The 22,007-nt window shown below is 41.8% G+C and overlaps 1 protein-coding gene and 1 long non-coding RNA gene across 6 annotated transcripts in view; one reads left to right on the top strand and one right to left on the bottom strand.

Annotated features, from left to right (window-relative positions):
* LOC128344565 (uncharacterized) overlaps window positions 1-17,273 on the top strand; it is a 30,736-nt gene extending 13,463 nt beyond the window's left edge. Inside the window, exons 3-5 of one of the 2 annotated variants that reach the window (XR_008315917.1) lie at window positions 156-310; window positions 4,203-6,336; window positions 15,276-17,273. This is a non-coding gene — a long non-coding RNA (uncharacterized LOC128344565). Of the gene's footprint in view, window positions 1-155; window positions 311-4,202; window positions 6,337-12,267; window positions 12,630-15,275 lie in introns of those variants that run through there. The other variant, XR_008315916.1, reaches the window with a different exon arrangement.
* The window catches only part of DOCK2 (dedicator of cytokinesis 2), a 422,720-nt gene that overhangs the window by 8,951 nt on the left and 391,762 nt on the right, over window positions 1-22,007 (bottom strand). For 3 of the 4 annotated variants that reach the window (XM_053294951.1, XM_053294952.1, XM_053294950.1), the window contains 7 exons: window positions 15,069-15,153; window positions 13,113-13,199; window positions 12,619-12,795; window positions 12,403-12,486; window positions 6,108-6,245; window positions 1,244-1,371; window positions 112-289 (listed from right to left, as the gene is read on the bottom strand). In XM_053294951.1, the coding sequence (XP_053150926.1) occupies window positions 112-289; window positions 1,244-1,371; window positions 6,108-6,245; window positions 12,403-12,486; window positions 12,619-12,795; window positions 13,113-13,199; window positions 15,069-15,153 (877 nt within the window). The remainder of the gene's footprint in view (window positions 1-111; window positions 290-1,243; window positions 1,372-6,107; window positions 6,246-12,402; window positions 12,487-12,618; window positions 12,796-13,112; window positions 13,200-15,068; window positions 15,154-22,007) is intronic. The other variant, XM_053294953.1, reaches the window with a different exon arrangement.

Here is a 22,007-nt window from a genome sequence, read left to right on the forward strand (position 1 = left end):
TTAAAATGACACTTTTAAGGAACCCATATGATCCAAAAGATGTATGTCCAATATGAAACTGACAGCTTCTACTTTAGGATTATAATAAAGTACCCTGCTATGGCAACGTACACATTTCATATCAGGCAGTTCAGATGCTGCTTTTTCATCCGCAGATACCATACTGCTTCTCTTTGCTGCTCTTTTCCTGCATTTTCTCAACTTAACCTCAGGCTGGGTGCTTAGCAGGCGTACATTCTCATCCGACACTGACTTTGTTGCCTTTGGTGACATGACTTCAATTTCAAAGCTGCAGAAGATACAAATCGAGGTAAAGTTCTCTTAATTATCATTCCCATGGCACTGCTACTCCAGGAAAGATGTTCCTGTCCTATACAGTATTGTAGGCTATTACGTAAGATTACTACTGCACAGAGTTTCTCCAGGTATATCCATGTCATGGGGGGGATGGACACAGAGGACAGAAAATGAGAGTTTTAAAGTTAGGGAAAGCTGCATTTATGCTGCCTTTTTTGCAGCAGTGGCAGCAGCCTGAAGTCTGCTGAAAGAAAATGCATAGAACAGGAAGTGACAACACAATAAGTGGTGAATTACTTAAGAAGATTCTGGCAGTTCTATATAAGAGTACTGCAGGATGTAGTGAAGAGCTGAGGACAGGACTTAGATAAACTTTAATGCTAGAGTAGGAGATCTGGGCTTGCGGGGGGAAATGACTCCAGTTCCTGACCCCAGTAAACCACTCAGAGACAAATATACTAATCCTACAACATAAACTGAGTAGTACCCCATTGCCTTGCGGCAGGAAGTGGGATGTAGTTGATACATGGCAGTTGACAGTTGGCACTGTTGAAAAGACAGTCAAAATGAATAGAAGAAATGAAGACGTGTAATGAATCCTCATAGGGATTTATTGACGGAAAGTTATTATACGCCAAAGAATCCAAACACTTGAAAAATAGTGACCACACATTTTGCTCCATAATTCCACTTTTACAAGGGCTAGCTTAGCTTTCCCCCCCCTCTTCAAATGAAAGCTGGGAATCGGGGGGAATTCATAGGAGGGATCCAAATCTCGAATTGATTTGAATCGAAACAGGCGCAATTTGATTTGTACCCAAATCAAGCCAATGGACCACAGGGGTGATTTGTTTTGTTTCCAAATCACCCGAATTAGCTAGATTTGAATACAAATCGATTTGTACCCAAAATCAATTTGCACATCCCTAGAAAGTACAAAACTAACCTTTCTGCAACAGTCTTGATTGGTGTACCACACTCTGAATTCATGGAGGACAATGAAATAATAGACATCTGACGATATGATCTCAGCATAGATGTTGGCCGACCAATTCGCCTGTCATCAAAATCCGGCTTAATGGGGGACATAAGAGGAAGAAAAAGACCATGAAAAGGAGCTTGTGCACAAAATCGATCATCATTGCTCATCTGCCCTAGTGGAGAGGGGAAATGTAGAATGATCTGGTGCAGAACAAAATTCTTCAGCAAGGAATAATAGTTTTCATGCCATTTCTCTTTAAGCCTCTGGTGCAAAACTTACATGAAAGAATAAACAAATAAGGTCGTGCTGTAGTTGCGCACTCCCCAGGCCTTGGCGGAAGGCAAGAACTCGCCTGCCTTATTCCATAAATGAGCAGCGGTGGCATTCCCTTTGCTGTGCCACAACTACACAAGCAGCGGCACATCGAAGGGAAATTCTGGGAGTGGGAGGACTTCTGCCGCTCTAATCCCAGGGTGCCCCAGGACACGAGAGGGGCGGCTGATCTTGTTAGATCAGCTGCTGCACTTGGTATGGTGGCTCCTCCTCACTGCCATTTAACTTGGCAGGTGATCACTAGCTGAGGTTAAGAGAATGCCAGGTTGAAAACTCAAGTGTGGCGCAGGGGCAGCACCGGTATAGGGTTCGATCCCAGCACTTCACTCATGCAGCCTAGCTCAGGCTGGGCTGCCCTAGCCTGGGCTAGGGTGTGTGGGTGAACAGGCTTAGTGGCTGACATACTGCCCAAGAGTACGTTAAAGAGTAATGTTGTGTTTGCACAATTTGTGCATTCTACACAGTTGGTGCAGAATGTGGCAGCCTGGCAGGCTGGTCTCCAGGATAATCTGAAGTGACCATATAACACAGATCCTAAAAGAATGGCAGTGGCTATTGATACATTTCTGAGCAAAATACAATTATATCAGAACATTGTTTTAATCATTCTATCCTGTTTTTATATTGTTTTTACGTGTACATCTTACGTAGCATCTAGGTATGCACACGTCAGGCAGTATAGAAATAGGACAAATAAATAAATAATACCTAGAGTCAGGGTCTTCCAGACACATTCTGTAGATATCACAATGTTTCCCTCTCTAGTGCAGTCCATGACTAAGCTGTGTTTTGAACACAGGTCACCGTCTTTATTTTCAGCTAACATTATCAAAGGGGCTGAGCTTTCTTCATTTATCTTATCATTCAGAGTTTCACAGATAGGTTATTCCCAATACATATATAGTAGAAAAACCTGTCAGCATTCTGAGTTTAATACTTGAAAGTCAAGTATTATTTTTTTTTAATGATTGCAGAGATATTATGAAACCTGTATGGAAATTGGTATGTAATCTCATACTTCAGGCTCTCATTTCACTCAGAGAGCCACCTCTGGCAAGAGACTCAGGAAACCCATTTAGAGCTCCCAAGTTTATTTTCAAATGCATTTTACATTTTATGTGCAGTGGGAATTGCTGATCACCTGGTGAATCCCAAATGCAGTGAGAAGACACAATCAGCACAGCTGTTTTTCATATGGAAAAGGCACACACCAGCAACCAGACAGATATGATAAAACTAGAATGGTTCTACTCTTCGAATTAATTTGCTTTCATGTGTATTGGAAGATATATTAAATGCTGCCACCCCTCCCCCAACCTTATTAATTTAAGGAAAATGTCTTCGGAAGCAATGAAATCATTCATTTTGCCACACACATCTGAAGGAAATTGCTTTTCATTGGTGCACTGCTATGTATGTTGAATTTCCCAAGATGGAGTCCAGAATGAACTGGGAGGTGTTTGAAACTGAAGAGGTCAAGATTGGTAGTTTGTTGTGTATATGAGAGACAGGAACTCATTTGCTCCCTTATCCATGTGCTTTGTCTCAAATTGTGAAATACTAACAGGTTCCAGAAATCTTCACTTGACTTGAGTTAATTCAGCTTGCAGTGTTGCTATGACCTCACCTTGTCCTGGTGGAGGGAGCTTTGTCATGCCCAGAATTTGAGAAGGAGATGAGGCTTCTGTGATGAGTGGAGATGCAGGGCAGGGCTTAGTTAGCTATTCTAGCATGTTCCCCCACCAGCATCTCATTCTGGGAGCTTCCCTTCCTCCCACCCTGGGCACAGAATGGACAGGGCAGGATTTCTTTTGTTTCCAATAGATTGGCTGGAATCAGGAACAGCCAATTTTAATTTTCCCCCAGTTCCACTCCATTCTCTCCCCTTGTTAGATATGCATTGAATTGGGTCACATCTGGCAGTTCAGTGCAAGCAGGAGATAGAAGCTGGGGCTCTTGCTCAGTGAACATTCTTAGGCATGCTTGAAAATGGGGGGAGTGTTCAATCAGTCCTTTGAGGCTTGGTGGTGTGATGGCTATGACTGGGATTCCTCTCTGCTTTGTGGATGCCACCAACTTCAAAGGCTGAACAGCTTGAGGGAGCTGAGACCTCTGAAATTGCCCTGACCCCCAGTGGCTGACAAGGAGGAGCAGGGATCTGAATGGTCAAATCCATTGCTCTGAACCAGGGTGCAATCGCCTAAAAGGTCTGGGGAAAGGTTGCCATTTTCTGACTTCCTCCCTGAATACACACCCACACTGCAGGGGCTGGAGAAGTAGATCTGCTGCAGTTACATTGATCCATATTGTTATGAATAAAGTTGTGGACCTTTCTCCCATACGTGTGGGTGTCGGATCAATGATTGTTTAAATCATTAATTCATTAAATCAATAATCATGTATAAATGGTTACTATGTAAAATATTTTGTTTTAATGTTTTTTATGTCTTTTGTATGGCCTATGGCTGTAATAAAATTGAATGATTGATTGGGTCAATGACACAATTGCCAGTGGTTTATACCAGGCGTATATCAATGGCAGGCTGCTAATTACAATGACAACAGCTAACCTATCTATCTTTCATTTCAGGCACAATGAAAGTAGTCAGGACCATGATGCATTTTAGCTGACCTGAGACCAGCACAGAGGGTGCTGGGGTCTGAAATTAGAGCCTGGTGCAACAAGTGAAGGATGCTTCCTTCTGGAAACTAATAGATCTCATCTCTCTTGATATGGTAATTGTATAAAGGATGATCTTAATGGAAGGGAAAGTCTGTGTGGCAATCTCTCTCTCATTCTCTCCCCCCCCCACCCCCCCCACCCCACACAGTAAGGTAGCATATGAGCTGCAGAGCTGAAGGAAGGTTAAGTCCTCTTTTGTAGTGCTGTTCCCAGGGACGATGTACCCAGGTAGACCAGAAACCAGACTAAATCAGCCAGCCATGCACCCTCCCCAGGCACTGAAATGCTCCATAGCCATGTTCCCCTGGAATCCCTAGGTCGAGCATTTGTCTAAGGATGTAGCACTGAACCAGGAACACTGGCCCTCTTCACATGTCATGTTCAATCTACGTATGATCTGTGCACATGCGCAGTGTATGCATGTACAGAAGAACAAACAGTTCTTCATGCATGTTGAACGCATGCCCAGCAGTACACTTTCTCTCGGTATCATCCATTTGAGGAACCTGTACCCAGATTCACTTTTTAAATGAATGCATGTATAGTTAGCTACAGAAACATATGTATACGTAAGTAAAGTGTGCCGTCAAGTCGATTTCGACTTCTGGTGCCCACAAAGCCCTGTGGTTTTCTTTCGATAGAATACAGTGTGAGATGATGCCTTTCAGCATCTTCCTATATCACTGCTGCCCAATATAGTACCAGCGGCGATTCAAACCAGCAACCTTCTGCTTGTTAGTCAAGCATTTCCCCGCTGCATAAGTAAAGACACCCAAATGCACCTTCAGGTAATGTCTGAATAGGGGTCCCCCCGCCCACATCCTGAGATTTGGAATGCTCATTTGCCAGCATTCCAAATGACAGAATACGTGTCTCCAGGTATAGTGCTAATTTCCCCAGACAAACAATGGACCTGTGGATTCAGGGGGACATGGAGCATGTCAGTGCTGGAGGCCTGGTGTGGCTAGCTGGTCCACTCTGGTTTGTTATGTACCCTGGCATAGCATGACTGAAAAAGGCTTTAATAAGCTTCTATTTATAACCATAAAATAGCCAAATATTCAGTATTTACATTATTCAAGACTTAGGCCATATGAGTTCGCCCAAAGAATGAGCTTCAAAGTTCACCACCTAGAAGTCTCTCTCCTTAGTAAAACTGAATCAGACTGTTGAAGCCCGCAAGGGGAATGTGTTCCAGGCAAGAACAAAAATTCAGTACCATACACAAGCATCCTCTCATTCCTAATGCTATCAAACATTTCATCTAATTATTCAGCTATTTAGCTGGCTGTGCTCCAAGAGCTGTCAGAAACACAGTATCGCTAATTCTTTTCTGCAAACTTTGTATACTGTACTACCATTTTGGCCTCAGCTAATGTATTTATGTTTTATTTTACTCAGTGCGGTTTGCTTCAGAAGCAGATTCAACAAACATCTGGAATCCTCCAAGAACTAGGACCCCTGGGTATTCTGTCTGGATCAAAGTACTAAGCCATTCAAAATTACAGAAAGGGGAAAGGGAAGGGGGTGCTCTGTGGCCTGGCTGGCAACACCTTCATAATAATTGTTTTTGTCAAAGTGAAAAAGGAAACAGCTTTCATATAAGCAGGGCAGGATCTCTCCTCAAGGTGAAGTCCAATGCTTCAGAGAACAAATAAGCTGATGGATCTGGCTAGATGAAAGCTGTTGTACCTTCAGATTACAGGTCAAGCCTTATCATACAAAGTCCTCAACGCTTTTGTTTTTCTTTTCCTGAGAGCGAAAATAGAAATTAAAAGGCTGTAAGGGGAATGGGGAAAAAAACATTCTTACCAGTTCTCTGACTCCATATTGTTTCTCCACTTTGACCTTTAAGTGCTTGAAACACTCCTCCATACGTTCATGGAAAGGACGAAGGCTGTTTGAAACCCTCCTCTCATGAATCTTAATTCCAGCCCCAAGAAATGGAATCTAGGAGAGAACAGCAGCAAGGTTTTTAGCCCTGCGATCTACTTGATCTCTATAGAAGATGCCAAAATAACTGCAAACATCGCTGAGCACGGTAATATATTTGCCAACTGACATTTCTCACTTTCCTTGAAAACATGTAAAAGCAGTTTGGTATTGCACTGAAAACTGGAAAAGAATTCTAGATAATAAGAACAACAACAACAACAACAAAAACCCTTCTTGGAAACCTGTAGCAGCAATTCTAAGTTTTTATTATTTGTTTATTTAGGATGGTTGCAGGCTGGAGAATTCTGTATAGATGGATACTTTATTACATTTCATGTATTTTTCAGTACTTCAAGCGACATAGGTTCTTGTCTATTGGCTTTGAAGTCCAGAATGCTCATATCCTGTACAGGGTATCAGAATTAACACTCGTGATATCTGCCTAATTTTATACTTGAATGCTGAGCCCACCATATCATTTGGTATCTGGTAGAAAAAACTTTTTTCTAGTAAGAACTAAACTACCTATTTCTCTTTCACTATCCCTACAACTGGACTAAATTTGGTCCAAATTGATTAGGTAATTCTCAAGTTAACCCACTTCCACCTCAAACGTTCATGCATCTGCCATCTTGAATTGGGATGGATGACTTCATCACAAATCATGCGTTTGAGATGTTCCTATGTGTCCCTAGAAGTGTACCAAATTTGGTCCAAATAGGTTCCCACTTGCACCTCAAATGTCCTCATGTCCACCATCTTGAATCAGGGTGGATGACATGATGACAAATTACACCCTTGAGGTGTCCCTATATGTCCCTACACCTATAGCAAATTTGGTTGAAATTGGTTAAGTGGTTCAGCATCTTGGATCGGGGTGGATGACATCATTACAAAATATGACATTGAGGTGTCCCTGTGTTTCACTCATTACAACTGTAGCAAAAATCATTCAAATTGGTTAGGTGACCCACAAGTTAACTCATTTGCACCTCAAACATTTACGTGTCTGCCATCTTGAATTGGGGAGGATGACATCATCACAAACTATGCCATTGAGGTATTAAACATTTACATGTCAGCCATCTTGAATCAGGCTGGTGGATATCATTACAAAATACATCACCTTCTCCTCATGCTGGGTGTCTCCTCTGTGATAAAGGGGGACTGCTTGTGTGGCTCCCCACACACTTCCCTGCTAAACTCCCCACAAAACTCCTTTGATATCTCTTAGAAAACTCCTGTTCACAAAGCTCTGGGGTAGCAAAGCTCCCATGGTCTGAGCCTTGTCTTCTCAAGAGCTGCTTCCAAACTGAGCCTCCTCAGGAATGTGACCCCTCCCACAAGCTGTGTGACTCACATGTAGCTAACCCCGACCCACTGTCTCTCTAGGCACAACTGAACCTGCCCTGTCAAAAACAAACCCCTAGCCAGCCAGAAATCAAATCTAGAAAAGACCAACCCTAAAAACCTTAGCTTGTCCCCCCGCAATTTTATGTCTGTTTGTTTGCTTGCTTGTTTGCTTCTTTAGGAAAGAAAACAAAAGCTTTCTCCCTCCCCTAGTCTGAGCCTTATCTTCTCAAGAGCTGCTTCCAAATCACTAGTTAATCCAAAGAAAATTTGTGAAGTAGAGGGTCCATATATATACAGAGAGACCTAGATGACATGTTACTCTCAGTGGCATGGTTGCCAGCTTCTCTTGTTTGCTCTCACATTGCCCTTGGTTAAAGGGTATATTTTCCACCTCTCATGGGAGTAAGTCAAATTTCATTATTATATATCATACTAGTATTGCAATGTCCAGCCACACCATCTGCCCTAACCATTCCTAGTCACATGGATGGAAAATATTCATATTTCTCAGAGCAATGTAGAAGCAACCCCAGGGGTTCTGACAATAAAGAGCCCCTGGTGGCGCAGTGGTAAAACTGCCGCCCTGTAACCAGAAGGTTACAAGTTCGATCCTGACCAGGGGCTCAAGGTTGACTCAGCCTTCCATCCTTCCGAGGTCGGTAAAATGAGTACCCAGAATGTTGGGGGCAATATGCTAAAATCATTGTAAACCGCTTAGAGAGCTCCGGCTATAGAGCGGTATATAAATGTAAGTGCTATTGCTATTGCTAATAAATACTCTGCTGAAGGTTGTAAACTCGGCCACAGATCCTGAACTAATTATAAATGAATGCCTCCTATAAGTCACACAATAATAAAATTTAGACCTCAAAATAAGAGAGACTTATCCCACTTAGCAAACATTAAAGATTTTCCTGTGTACATTTACAACATCATAGAACAAAGACTTTGGGTAGGTGCCCCCCACCCCACACACGCCAAGCAGTATTTTTCTTGTTGCTTCACATATCAAAGAAGAGAGGAAGAACTGACAATTACTGGTGCTTACCCACAGACTGGCAGCGATAAACATTTAGCTCATGAAAAGGAAGTTTTACCATCACACTGAATGCCTCATGTAGTTTTGTTGCAACATTAAGTGTTTTGACAAGAACATAAAAATAGAAGTGATATTTTCTGGAGATGAAAGGGGTGTTTTCCCCTCCCTCTCTCTTTTCACTGCTGTAGCAGCTACTAGCAAGGGAACTCAAGAGGGCTATTTCTTCAAAAAAACAAAAGTAGTCTCTCTGTGGCATTATCTAGTATTCCATTCTTTGATAACAAGAGAATACTGCAAACAGGGGCAGTTCTTTCATGAGGCGAGGTGAAGCCATTGCTTCAGGTGACAGATTATTGGGACTCCAATTGGGAATCCAGCATAGCAATAAGATGCTCCTCAGCACTACCATCAGAGCAGCTCTTCAGAATCTGACCCTTGCAAGTTTTTTTAAATGATCATCAGTTTGGATTGGCAATGTAAAAGGCAGAATATATATATGTATATACAAAAAATAAGTGCTCAGTTTGCAGCTGTGTTAGGTCACCTAGCCCCGTCTCTCTGTCCTCATTTTTATTTCAAGAATATATGCAAGAGTGTAACATTCATCATATCGGAATCCATTTTAGTGCCTTGCTCTATCAGACTGTTGATGAACTATATTACAAAAATGTAAGAAGTATTCCAGAGGTCATTTTAAAAGTTTTGTTATCTGACTCATAGGAGGTTTGGGATGGTTTTGCTTGCTGTGCTAGGTTTTTTTAACTTGCTCTTCTGCACAAATGACTAAATTGTTTCTGACAAGGGTCAGTGCACCATCCTTCATTCTTAAAACTTTTTTTAAAAAATAAAACCTTCAAAAGCAAATTTGCTTTTCCTTTATATAAATGCAAAAAAAAAAAAAAAGGATTCTACTTGTATGAAAAGGAAACTGTGAATGCAAAAACAGATAGCTGTAAAGCACCCCCACCTTTATTTGGGAAACTAGAAAAATGGAATTTTAGAATACTGAATACTTTTAAGGATGATATAGGAACAATTTAATAGCTCCTCACAGCTTGAATCTAGTCATTCCACCTTGAGATATTTTCAAATCACCCAGAAACACAAAATCATCATTTAGATTGGCATAGTTGGGGAAAGTGGACATTTGATGTCACTTGCCCTAGCTTTGCAGAGTTGCTCCTATCCAGAGAAATCTAATCATATGAAATATGTGATATTTTATATTCAATTCCAGTTTACATCCCATTGAAATCCATGTGATAACTTGGTAATGAATAACACAATTCCCATTCTTTTCTATGGTACTTCAAGATGCATTCACCCAAAGGGAGATATTTTGAAATTTCAGACTGTGCCTGATGTCCTGGTTGAACAGGCAAGTCAATTTTAAATGGAAAACCAGCTTGTTTGTTCCACCATCTGTATTCAGTTGCAGAAAAAACTTGCAAAAACTTGCAACAAATGCTTTGTGCGCATTTATTCCTGTCCACACATATGGCTCCCTAGGATTGTAAACTATAGCCACATTCGCACGTAAAGATAAACTGCAGGTAGACAAACTCAAGGTTAATTCTTGTAACTGTGAATCTTATCACAGACGTCCATCCAACTGTAGCCCAGCAACCTCCAGTTTCAGAGAAGGCGAGCCACTTCCTGCCCCACAAGGCTGCATCCCAGCAAGCTCTGTAGCACTTCTGTTGCCATACTGTGGGCAAGGTGTTAGAACATCTGCAGGACTTCAGCCATTGTCCATGATCTTCAAGCAGGCATACTGAGCGTGATCATGCCTTTTCAGAATGGACCACCTGCCCTCAGCAAGGAAAGGGCATTTAAATCCTTTTAAATGGCATGCAAGCCCTTATTCTGACAGTAATTGCACCAACACCCTTGTAAGAACCCTGCAGCAAAACCGTCTCGCACAAGCACAATTATTGGCAACAGGGGGATGCTGAGGGGCAGTATTTTTCTGTTAGTCCTGGAAAGGATCATGATGAATTCCTAGGAGGGAATATATATATGAGAGAGGGCAAAGAATCCTATATCTGGTCCACTGTGACCAAGGATGCTCTTGCGATAGCAGTCCCTGGCAAAGCAATCCAGGAACACCAAAGCACACTCCTGCCCCCGTGTCAGCTTGCTGGCCAGGGATTAGCCGTCTCATGAGAGGGCCAGTCCATTGGGGAGGACCTAAGGCTCTGAAAGCTTTGGTCCTCCATTGGACTGCTCTCTCAGGAGTTAGGCCATCCAAATTTAGGAGGCCCTGCTCATGTGCCCCCCCACCTTCTCTCTGGTAAATAATAGAACTTGTACACAATGATACCACCTCTTCAGGCAACACTTTCATATTCTCACGGAGTAGTGGCTGCTCCATGTGTCTGGGTAGTACCATGTGGTACTAGGGAAACACTGGGACCAGGGATAGATCTTTACACTCATTCACATTTCCTGGGTTTGGACCAGCATTGCAGAATATGCAGATTGGCCACCATGGGGAATTGTGGGAGAGGGGAGCCCCGATTATCAGCGATCCCAAAAATGTAGGGTCACCATCCAAGGCAAAAGCAAAAATGGAAATGCTCCAATGGACGACTGGACTGGCAGAGGGACTGCTTCTATTGTTGCTTGTGGGCAGTTGTCAAGACAGGGAAAGGTATTGCTGGGGTTTTCTTCCCCACAGCATGCCTATGTTGAACAACCAGGTGGGGCAGCAGCTGCCATCCAGCCCTCTTGTGGGTCCCCATCATCTTTCACTCCCATGAGAGAGTGGTACTTGGGAGAACACATACATGGATTTCAGCCTTTATCCCATTCATTCTGGTTTGGCGTTATGTGCGAATGGGGCCTAAGATTTGATGTATACATATGTAATGTAATGCCTTAATACTAGCCAAATAAGAGAGTTTCCTTCCTTATAGATAATACAGGAACAACTTAATAGCTCCTCACATCTTGAATATAGACATCATACCCTGAGATATTTTCAAGGATGCTGTACAAGCAAATTATTTGCATAATTGGGGAAAATGGAGGTTTGCTGTCACTTGCCTTGACTTTGCAGGACATTTCATAATCAGATCAAATACTTTGCTGAAATCTGGAGAAAGTTAATCATATTTTACATTTTGGAAATAAATAAAATTTTATATTCAAATCGTATTTATGTTCCAGTGAAATCAACAGGACAAGTTAGCAATAACTAACCTAATTCCCATTATTTTCAGTGGAAAACATCGCAAATTTTCTTTGGATTCAGCTCACTGGGTTTGCCACAAAAGCAATTAAAGTTAAGGCCTAGCATAGACATCTTTGGGGCAAAAACTGTCCAAAATGTGTCACCTCAAATTCATGATTGGGCTGCTCATGCATTCCCACATATGTGGCCCTGGAAGGCAGGTTTACTAAAGGTTAATGACCAAGTATGTGTCCTTGATCCAATGGCTTGTATAGGTTTCGCTTATGGGTTAGGTAGGAAGAGAGTATGTGATATAGGGAAAAGGATGGGGATATGGTGGGAGGGACAGGAAAATAAGAGCTGACATTGTAAACACTGTTAAAATCCAATAAAACTAAAATAATTAAGAAGTTCCTTCTCAGCACAATACAGAGCCAGTCACATTTCAGCAAATACTTTTCCTTTTTCAGCTAGAAGAGGAAAATATATGCATACATATATTCAAAGTCACATTATGCTGCTCCACTGGAAACAAGATCAATAAGCAAGGAGGTGGGAAGCGAAAAATAGAAGACTTCAGAGAATTGTGCCCAGCATGGTATTACCTGCCAAGCAATCAGGTCTTTGAGTCTATTTAGTTTCTCCTGATCCTCAGGGTGCTCTCTGATGTACTCATCTGTGAAGAAAGCCTGTAAGCAGAAAACAGATCATTCAATCTTTCCCCCTAACATTAGAACCGTCAGTGCTGTCTCCAGGGTTGTCTTGTTGACATAATAAATCAAAGGATTATTTTACTTTCAAAGTGCTACTAAAATATTTACCGTTTCATATTTAGCAAACCCTCCCATAACTGCAGGATCAACAATTCCATTCAGAAGCATGGAGAGAGGGTTAATGGGAAGATTCTCGTCATTCTGGTATTGATTAATTATTGCCAGAATCTTCTCATTGGTCATGGACATTGTTTCAATGGCATTCTCCAGAGGACTAATTGTAGTCTATAGGGGGGAAAACAGCAAGAAAACAATGGGTTGCATTTGAAACTTTCTTGACAGTCTATAAAATGGATGCACTTGAAAACCGAAGAGAATCCTGCATTCAATGCAGTAGCAACTCAAAAAGTGTTTAGTATCTCATCAGAATTTCCAATGACAATAAAGATCAAATGTATATTCTGTCTGAGTACAGAGAATTGTTAACTGCATTTCTCATAATGCTTTGTTAAATTTTCCATTGAAGTAAATCATCATTGGGGTATTTTGTATTTCTGTCAGTTAACCCATGTATTAACTATAATCAGAATTCCAATACACACCTGTGACATGGAGACTACCTCAAACCAACGCAGGATTCCAGGGAGTTTATAAGCCGTAATATAAGATGTCCTCTCAATCCACATAGACTATTAAGAGATACACAGAGATAATAAGCAGCAGTGAAACCATATTTTAGGATACTTTGGGCATATTGGAACTGAAATTTAAATAAATAGGGAGCTTTTTTCCTGAAACCAATATTACAAAAAGCAAAAACCCAGAAGATACGTATGCACAAATTCAATTCCAAACTAGGACACTATTATGTAGTTTGACAACAAACACAGGGGAGATCCAAAAATTGAAAGGAAAAATGTTTAGTGGAATGGACAATACTTAAACCAGGGTGAATTTTAGTAAAAGGTTCATAGTATAACAAATCATCTGATACTCCATCTGAGTTAGATATCTAATTATATACAAAATGTTGCACATAATACTTTGAATACATGACTTATACAATGTAAGCTAGTCTATAACAAGTTTGTTTAAATATTTTAATAATAATATATGAAAATCATATCTGTTCTAAGAGTTAGTAGCTAATAAGAATACATTTTTTCTTTAGAGTTTAAGTTCTGATCATAATTCTAAGGGCTGCTTCTATGCTTAACATTTTTGCTGCAGATTACCTCCTAACATGTGCCTCATTGCAAACACAGTAGTTCTGTTTTGTTTCTGAAGTGCACCATTCATGCACTGGTTTGGCACCGAACCGGATTGGATTAGGTCCGAACTGGCTCACTGCTGTGGACAAAGGGCTGAACCGGTATGGACAAGGTCCGAACTGGTTCAGTGCTGTGGGGAGGAGAGTGGGGTATATATGTTTTTAAACAAGAGCAGACCCTTACTGGCTCTCTGCTGCCACATGCAGCTTCCTGTTGCAGCTGCGTTTGTCTCAAGAACCCATACATGATATCTGTTCATGCACAGGAACCATTTGCATAGTCAGAATGGTGTTGCTGACTATGTACATGGCACCCGCGCATGTGCAGATGCCATGTGCGGGTTTTTGGAACAAGCGCCACTACAGCAGGAAGCTGCATGTGCCAGCGCAGAGCAGGCAAGGGCCTCATCTCCTTTTTAAATAAGATCCTGCTTCCCCCACCACACACACACACACACACACACACACACACACACACACACACAGTTGAACTGGTTCAGATCTCATCCAAACGGGTTCGGCACCGAACCAGTGCATGAACCTCGGATTGTGCACATCCCTAGCACCAATTCACAGGTATGTTATTAAGTAAAGCCAAGGTTACTTAGGCTGGAATCCTATGCAAATTTACTTGGAAGTAATTCCCATTGAACTCAGTGGCTGACATCCTGACTAACATCAGCATAGACGCAGCACTAGCCCTCACACTTCTGAAGTAATTCAAATACTTTTGAATTCCCCATGCTCCAGAAGTGCTCTGTAAACACCTACATAACAAGTTAGTAGTAGAGCAAGGTTCATAGAGAAGGTACAACTAGGCTTGGCTTAGGCCCAAGGAGCTAGACCAAAACTGAGTTACTGCATTAGCAAGCAATCTCAATGATGACTACTTAGCAGAAACATCTTGCAGTAACTCTGAATCTGATGACCTCACCCTAGTTTCCCTTATAGAGGTACTGACTGGTTGCCTGGACACACATTCTTCTGCATTGAGTCTTCCACCTCTTTTTTTTTCTGGTGGCAGCACCACATGGTCCGGAGATACTCTTGCTATGATCGTTTATTCATGAGACCCAAAATTGGGGAAAATTTATCCCAGAGGTAGAAGGTTAGACTCAAGATACAACTACACTCTAGGATACTAGTCCTTTCGATTCCAATTATCTGGCTACTGAGATATTTCTGGGAGATGTGTACACTCATCCTAATGTTGCTTCTGGCTGAGCCTTCAATGACTAATATCTGTTATCCTGGTCATTTCTCAAACCATCACTGAAAAGATACTTACAGCAAATTCATTTTCAGGGTCAACTGAACCTTTTCTTACTGGTCTGGAATAATGGAATCTTTGCACATGGTTTGACTTATAAAAGCTAAAGAAAATAAACATTATGAAACATTTTAGTCATATATATATATATATATATAAGCATTCCCTTTCAATGAAATGTGCTTATAAATAAGAAACTCGTTTTAATTTATCTTTTGATTCAAGCATGGTGCAGTTGGCAGCCCATCCCACCAGTCCCATTTTAAGCTAGATGACAAGGATAGTGCTATGAAGGTTTCTTCAGAGGTGTGCTCAAACAAGACTGTAAGGGGTCATCTCTCCAGGATGTCAAGGTCACAAAGTATTTACCCTCAAAAGTATCACAGGTCAGGACTGTGAGTATGCTTGAAGCAGATGAAACCCTCAGAACAGGGAACAGGTATATCTTCAGTGCTCTTCTGAAGGCCATCACAGAAAGTGCAGCTCTTACTTTAACAAGGAGTGCATTCCACAGTTCCAGAGCAACTACAGAAAAGGCTCACCACTGAGTCGCCACCAGACGATCCAATGGTAACCACAATCAAACCTCCTCCTGACTGGTGGTGGGGTTCATGACTAGGAAGGTGCTCTCTTAGATAGGGATTGTGTGGGGATCATAGCAACATATGGTTTTCATATAATTTGAAATATGGCTTTCATATAATTTGGTTGTTTGTCTACAGAAGTCTGTAAAAGTGATGCTTTCATGAAGGTATGTGTCACTGAGGAAGACATACGTCGAAACACGTCTAACCCATTGGAAATGACCCACTGAAAAGGACTCTTACACTTTGAAAAGACTTATTGTTTGGTGGAAAGGTATTCGGTCTTCATAAGAACTTTGGCTCACTGTGAGCCTACTTTGACTATTCAGAGACATTTTTATATATTCCTTTATGTGATTTTGTATTATATTGTTGTCTGCGTAGGAATGTTTTTATGGTATGATTTTAAATGTGTGTAGTTGTTCTTTGTAATAGCTACCTTAAGTGGTGCAGTGGGGAAATGCTTCACTAACAAGCAGAAGGTTGCTGGTTCAAATCCTCGCTGGTACTATATCGCGGGCAGCAGCGATATAAGAAGATCCTGAAAAGCATCATCTCATACTGCACAGGAGGAGGTAATGGTAAACCCCTCCTGTATTCTACCACAGAAAACAACAGGGCTCTGTGGGCACCAAGAGTCAAAATCGACTTGATGACACACTTTACCTTTAGTTGTTCTATGTAGAACTTTTTAATTATATTATTAATATACCCATTTTCAGGAATATTCTGAATTTTTGGCAGCCTAATATTACATTAGTTTCTTGTTCTGGTCTTTGGGGGGGGGCATCTACATTCTTTTTGGATCAGTAATACACCCTATTTTATGTTGTGTTTACTTTATAGGTAATAACCAGCACTTTGTATTTTGCCCAGAAACATATCAGCAACCAGTGTAATTCTTATAGGACATGAGTGATATGGTCTCTTTGCGGTCCCCTGGAGACCATCTTGGCTACTGCATTTTGCACCAAATGTAGTTTCTGGGCTACATACAAAGGTAGCCCAATGTAAAGCACATTGCAATAATCAATCAAGGAGGTTACCAGAATGTGCACCAGTTTTAAGGTCATTTTCACCCAGAAAAGAACAGTTGGCATATCAGCCGAAGCTGATAAAAAGCACTCCTGGCCTATAGTATGACTCTAATCACACCTCTTCTTCCATCAGTAAAGGGTTTCCACTGACTCTCCCCATAAGGATTGTGAAGTTCTCCACTGATATAAGGATCAAGGTGTATTAGAAGAACCCCAGTGGCTGCTTCTTGCCAACCTCAGTACTACTGCTATCTGCTACTTCCTTCAGCTGGCATCAGTTTGGAAATGGTGAAGCTCCATACTTCACTTCTAATCTGTAACTCACTCAATGGCTGCTTTTTCTGTCACTTACCAAAGTGGAAACAGCAGAAACTAACAGTGGTAGCTGGATATATAAGCTTCTAGAGTTATGAAGTGGAGAGTTTTCACTTAGTTGTGTAGGTAGGCAGGCTGACAGGCTATTCCCACATCCATTTTACTTAATCCTTGAATAGCACTTGTCTCACCCATTCACTTTTTAAAAAGAAGATTATTGAATGGTTTGGAAGAGGGAGAACTGCTTACAGTATGTACATTCATCCTGTACATACCACCACTCTGCGCCTGCCCCACCACTGCCACGCAAATGGTGGTGGAAACGTCTTAGATCGGTCTAAGACATTTTCACCACCATTTGCGTGGCTGGGGGATGGGGAGTGAGCAGGGCAGGCCTCCCCTGTGGTGATGGCAGCAGGGGTAGAGGCTGATGGGCCTGTCCGTCCGGGCGCGCCTGTGCAGTGGGAGTATCAGCATTGCAAGCCCGTGATGTCACAAGTTTGTGACGCTCGATACTACCACTGTGCAGGCACACCTGGATGGACAGGCCCACCAGTCATGCCACCACCATGGGGTGCCGTGGGGCATGTCATCATGATATCACAGGCTTGTGGCACTTGATACTCCCACTGCACAGGTGTGCCCAGATGGACAGGCCCACCAGCCACTGTGCCCACCACCAGCACCACCACCATGGTGGAGGCCTGCTCGACTCACCCCCACCCCAGCCACACAAATGGTGGTGAAAATGGCAAAGATTGGCACAGTGGGGCAGCGGTGGGGTGGCAGCAGGCTTTATTTTAATTGTTTTTAAAGGGGGGGCCCTTGCAGTGGGGGGCCCTCTCTGAAGCCCTTCAGGTCCAGGCTCCAAAATGACCTAGGTGCACCACTAGTTTTGCATTATTTAAAAAACCTGCAAATTCTTTTAAATCAAACAGGAATGTAGGACAAAAGAAATATGGGTGTATGTATACCATGGGAAATGAAGCCTCTTTCACACCAGTTTCAGCTTCCTCAAAAACTTCAGAATCTACTACATTGCTGCTAGTCCAACAATTAATGTTAACTAGCAGACGTAGTTGGCCCAGAGGCCTTATTGCCTCAAACACATGATCAAGTAGTCCTTTTTGAAAAAGCAAAAAAAGTTTTAAAAGAGAAAAAAGGGACAAAGTAAAATGCCGATACTCATTAAAAAGTATTATATGAAAATCAATAGAAGCCAACACTATTTCCAAAGGTCAAAAGAGTATGAAAAGCCCATCCAAGCATCCTGAATGACAATTTGCTGAAATTTCACTCTGTAGATACTGCTTTGTACTGTTGCAAATCTATCAGCCCTCCCTTTCTTTCTTTCTTTCTTTCTTTCTTTCTTTCTTTCTTTCTTTTTTCTTTAATGGACACACATAAAGCACTATGTTTTATGGTGAGCTGTAAATGACCCAGTGAAGAAGATGGTATTTTCCTTGCTGATACATGGGATATTTCAACCACTTTGCAGACATAACAAGATCAACCCTTTTGACAATTCTACTTACAGTACAGCAAGCTAGACACTCAAAAACATGAAGCCATAAAATAGCTATGGTTTGCAAATAGTAGGCAAGTTTTGGAAAAACTGTCTATTGAAAGTGATACAAAAGTACCAGTACTAATATTATTTAATGACACTGCATGATCTAAATGACAACTAGTCCTCAACTGCTTAATGTATAATGAAAAACATTCACAGCTACCACAAAGAGAATACAATTGTTCATTTGGGCTTAGAATGTTTTGCTTCTATAAGTGAACCTCTATTTTCTATTTACTTTTTTAAAAACCTGCAAGAAAATGTTGTTATTTATACTTTGTCCCTGAAAACATATGGGGAGATAAACATATTAAGGGGAGGAGGTATTCCTGATTTCTTTTTAAAATGATTTTGGTATATCTTTTTGCATAGTGTCCAGAAAATTTAACAGCTTAGAATATCATACTAAATATAAAACGAATCTTACTGAGAGGCTGTTCTCACATTCATCCTAACCCAGGATAGGGAAACCCAGCCTGGGCTAGGCTATGCATGGGAACTGCCAGGATTGGGACCCAGAGGGCTGCCGCTGCCTAGCCCAGCTTTCAAACTTAACCTGGGATCCGGGATTGCATGTTATCTGGGGCTATGTTCAGCCCCAATGAACACAGAGATGGGCACCTAGGGTGCCCATCTCCAGGGGGAATCCCTCAATGCATTGCGCTTGTCACATGGTGCATTGTGGGATATCTGGAGGCTGGAACGCGTTGTCCTACCCTCCGGAGCTCTGTGCTTCACCACACAGTGTGCGTCATCTGGGAGCATGGTCACCCAGCAACAGTGAAGTGCTTGTCTGGGGGGGAAGGTGAGTTCAAACAGCCTGCCTCTCCACCCCACACAGATGTCTGAACTTCTGAATGCAATGGGTATTGGCTTGCCATTCTGATTATTGGAATTTACAAATAAGAATTTCAAAGCAAGGTAGGAGGAAAACCTGGGTAACTTTTTCTCCTATCTTGCTTCCACACAATCACTTCTACCCAGGTTTTCCTCTTAACTTGCTTCCACACAACCAAAAATTGGGAGCACACACACAGCTCCCAAAGCCGGGTAGAACAAAGTTTTTGATTGTGTGAATATATTATTCTCTGAATATATTATTCTCTGTGTATTTCAAGATTTACTTTTTATCAGTGGATGTAGACTATACAATTAAAATTAGGTGTCTGACTCTGTCTCACATGCTCAATAATTCCAATACATACATTCCTGAAGTCAAGGTAGTGAGATCTGTTCAAACGCACTTCAGGATTGTAGCATTATTCAGACAATATGTTGTACATGTATACAAATATCAACACATGTGCCTGGTTTTGTGTGAATGCCTGTACATGTGTTCATTTCAAAAGCAAGCCTGGGTACAAACTCCGCAAATGCTGGAAACAAATAGGAAGTGTACTACTGTATGTGTGTTGAATGTAGCATGTGAATAACAATACATATTTACCAATCTGTAAGTGTGTACACTGGACACAGATTGTATATGCACTGAACATAACATGTCAATAAGTCCAAAGACTATTTAAGATCCTACTGCCTAGTTTGTCTTTAAAGTCTACAACTCTTCAAAAAGTTTAAATCAAACTAGCTGAACTGGCAGAGTATCTGTGCCCCTAGTTCTCCATGACACTCCCCTCCTTCAGCCCCATTTCATTCCCCCCCACCTGCCCCAGTTCTCCCTCAATTTGTTCTCCCTTGGAGGCCAGGCTTCTCCTCCCAGCCCGCCGATGCTTCTCCTCCCCTCCACTTCCCAAAATCCTCAGTTTCAACCAGTAACTATTCACTGCTGCCACCGCCCAATTCACCACCACCTTTCTTCCCCTCCTGCCTCTGCTCCCATTTCCCCACCAGGCCAGCCTCCGCTACTGTTCCCCCACTGCTTTGCCTGCCTGCCTGCCGATGTTGCCACCTTTTCCCACCCGCCCACCCTCTTCCCCCCACGCATCGGATGTGCCACCACTCGCTGGCATTTTGTTTTCCCTGCCACAGCTATTTCCCCCCACCCGGCCATTCCGTCGCGATCCCGAATTCTCGTGAGAGCTGCCATGCATGGGATTAGCGACGGATCCACGTAGGAGAATTATATATATAGATTGTCTCTGGAAAGTCTTTTTCTTCCCTATACAGCTTTTGACATTTTACAGGCATTTCATCCCCCTTTTTTGTCTAGATGTTTTCTGTCCTTTGGGGTGAACTATGTTAAATTTGCTTGGAGCCACTGAAGTCACCTTCACTGATGGAGAGAAATGCTGACCGATCAAGACAAATTAGAATACAGGAACATAACACAGAATTGACATAATTCTTGGCTAAAAGAGAGACAGTCCCTATTTACAAGCTAAGATGGACAGGGAAAGGGAAAGAAGTAACGATAAGATGAGACAGAGACATTTAACTGGTAGCAGGAAGTGCATAAAACGTGAGCCTGTAATTATCTAAGGAAGACTTTGCAGAAGTGGTAGGCTTTCCAGAGGATTTGAAGAAAACAGAGGGGATCAGATGGAGCATGTCTGTTCAGATGTAGGAGGTAACTAGGCAGACTTAGGCAGCAGCAAGGCAGAGGGTACATAGGCTGGAATGGGAAGGGGAAGCAAAGGGGATCTGTAGCAGATGGCTAAGGTGAGAGAGCGAGAGCAAAAAGGAGAAAAAGAGAACAGAGAGATAAGGAAGCTTCTTTGTAGGACTACTTGGATACTACTACACTACTACTACTACTGCAGATATTTATATAAATATTCATAGTTATATAAATATTTGTTGTAGCAACAGTAGTAGAACTCGGATAGACATGAGAATTTAAGAAAGCTATGATGATCTCCATCATAGCTGTGATCATAGATATGGATAAGAAAAAATAATGGAAAATAGAAGTATTCTAAATTGACTGAGGAGCTTTGTGGAGAATTTCAGCATCATTGCAGAGCTGTCACTGCCCATGATGTACATGATCAATTTTTTGTGGTCTGCTATAGGCATAAAAACCAAACTGTTCTTGGAATTCAAGCAGTACCCTGGAAAAGCCAAAATGAGCCCCCAGAACTGTGACCACACAGGTCCGATATTGTTCTATTCTTCAATCCTTGTCTTCTTGGTTCCATGTAATATTCTAATTTTCTGAGATTGTGGATTTGGGGTTTTCATGAGCTGTACGCCATGATCATCACAATTATAACAAATTAAGGCTTGACTTATCTCGCTTTGCATGTAATGCGTCTGTCTCATATATCAGTTTCACCTTTTAATTTGCATTACTGAAATTAATGGACTTTTGCACGATATTCTAATTTTCTGAGTTTCACCTGTACATTATCTTATGCTGGCTTTATTGTTTGCAAACTCTCCTGCAAAACTAGTACTGCAGTATGCTCACTATCTTCCCATTACAGCACATATGACTGAAGGAAACAGAGGGCTCAGAAGGTTCTGTCTCCTAGATGATGTCTATTGCATT

Source organism: Hemicordylus capensis, chromosome 2, assembly GCF_027244095.1.
Source record: "Hemicordylus capensis ecotype Gifberg chromosome 2, rHemCap1.1.pri, whole genome shotgun sequence".
Taxonomy (NCBI): Eukaryota; Metazoa; Chordata; class Lepidosauria; order Squamata; family Cordylidae; genus Hemicordylus; species Hemicordylus capensis.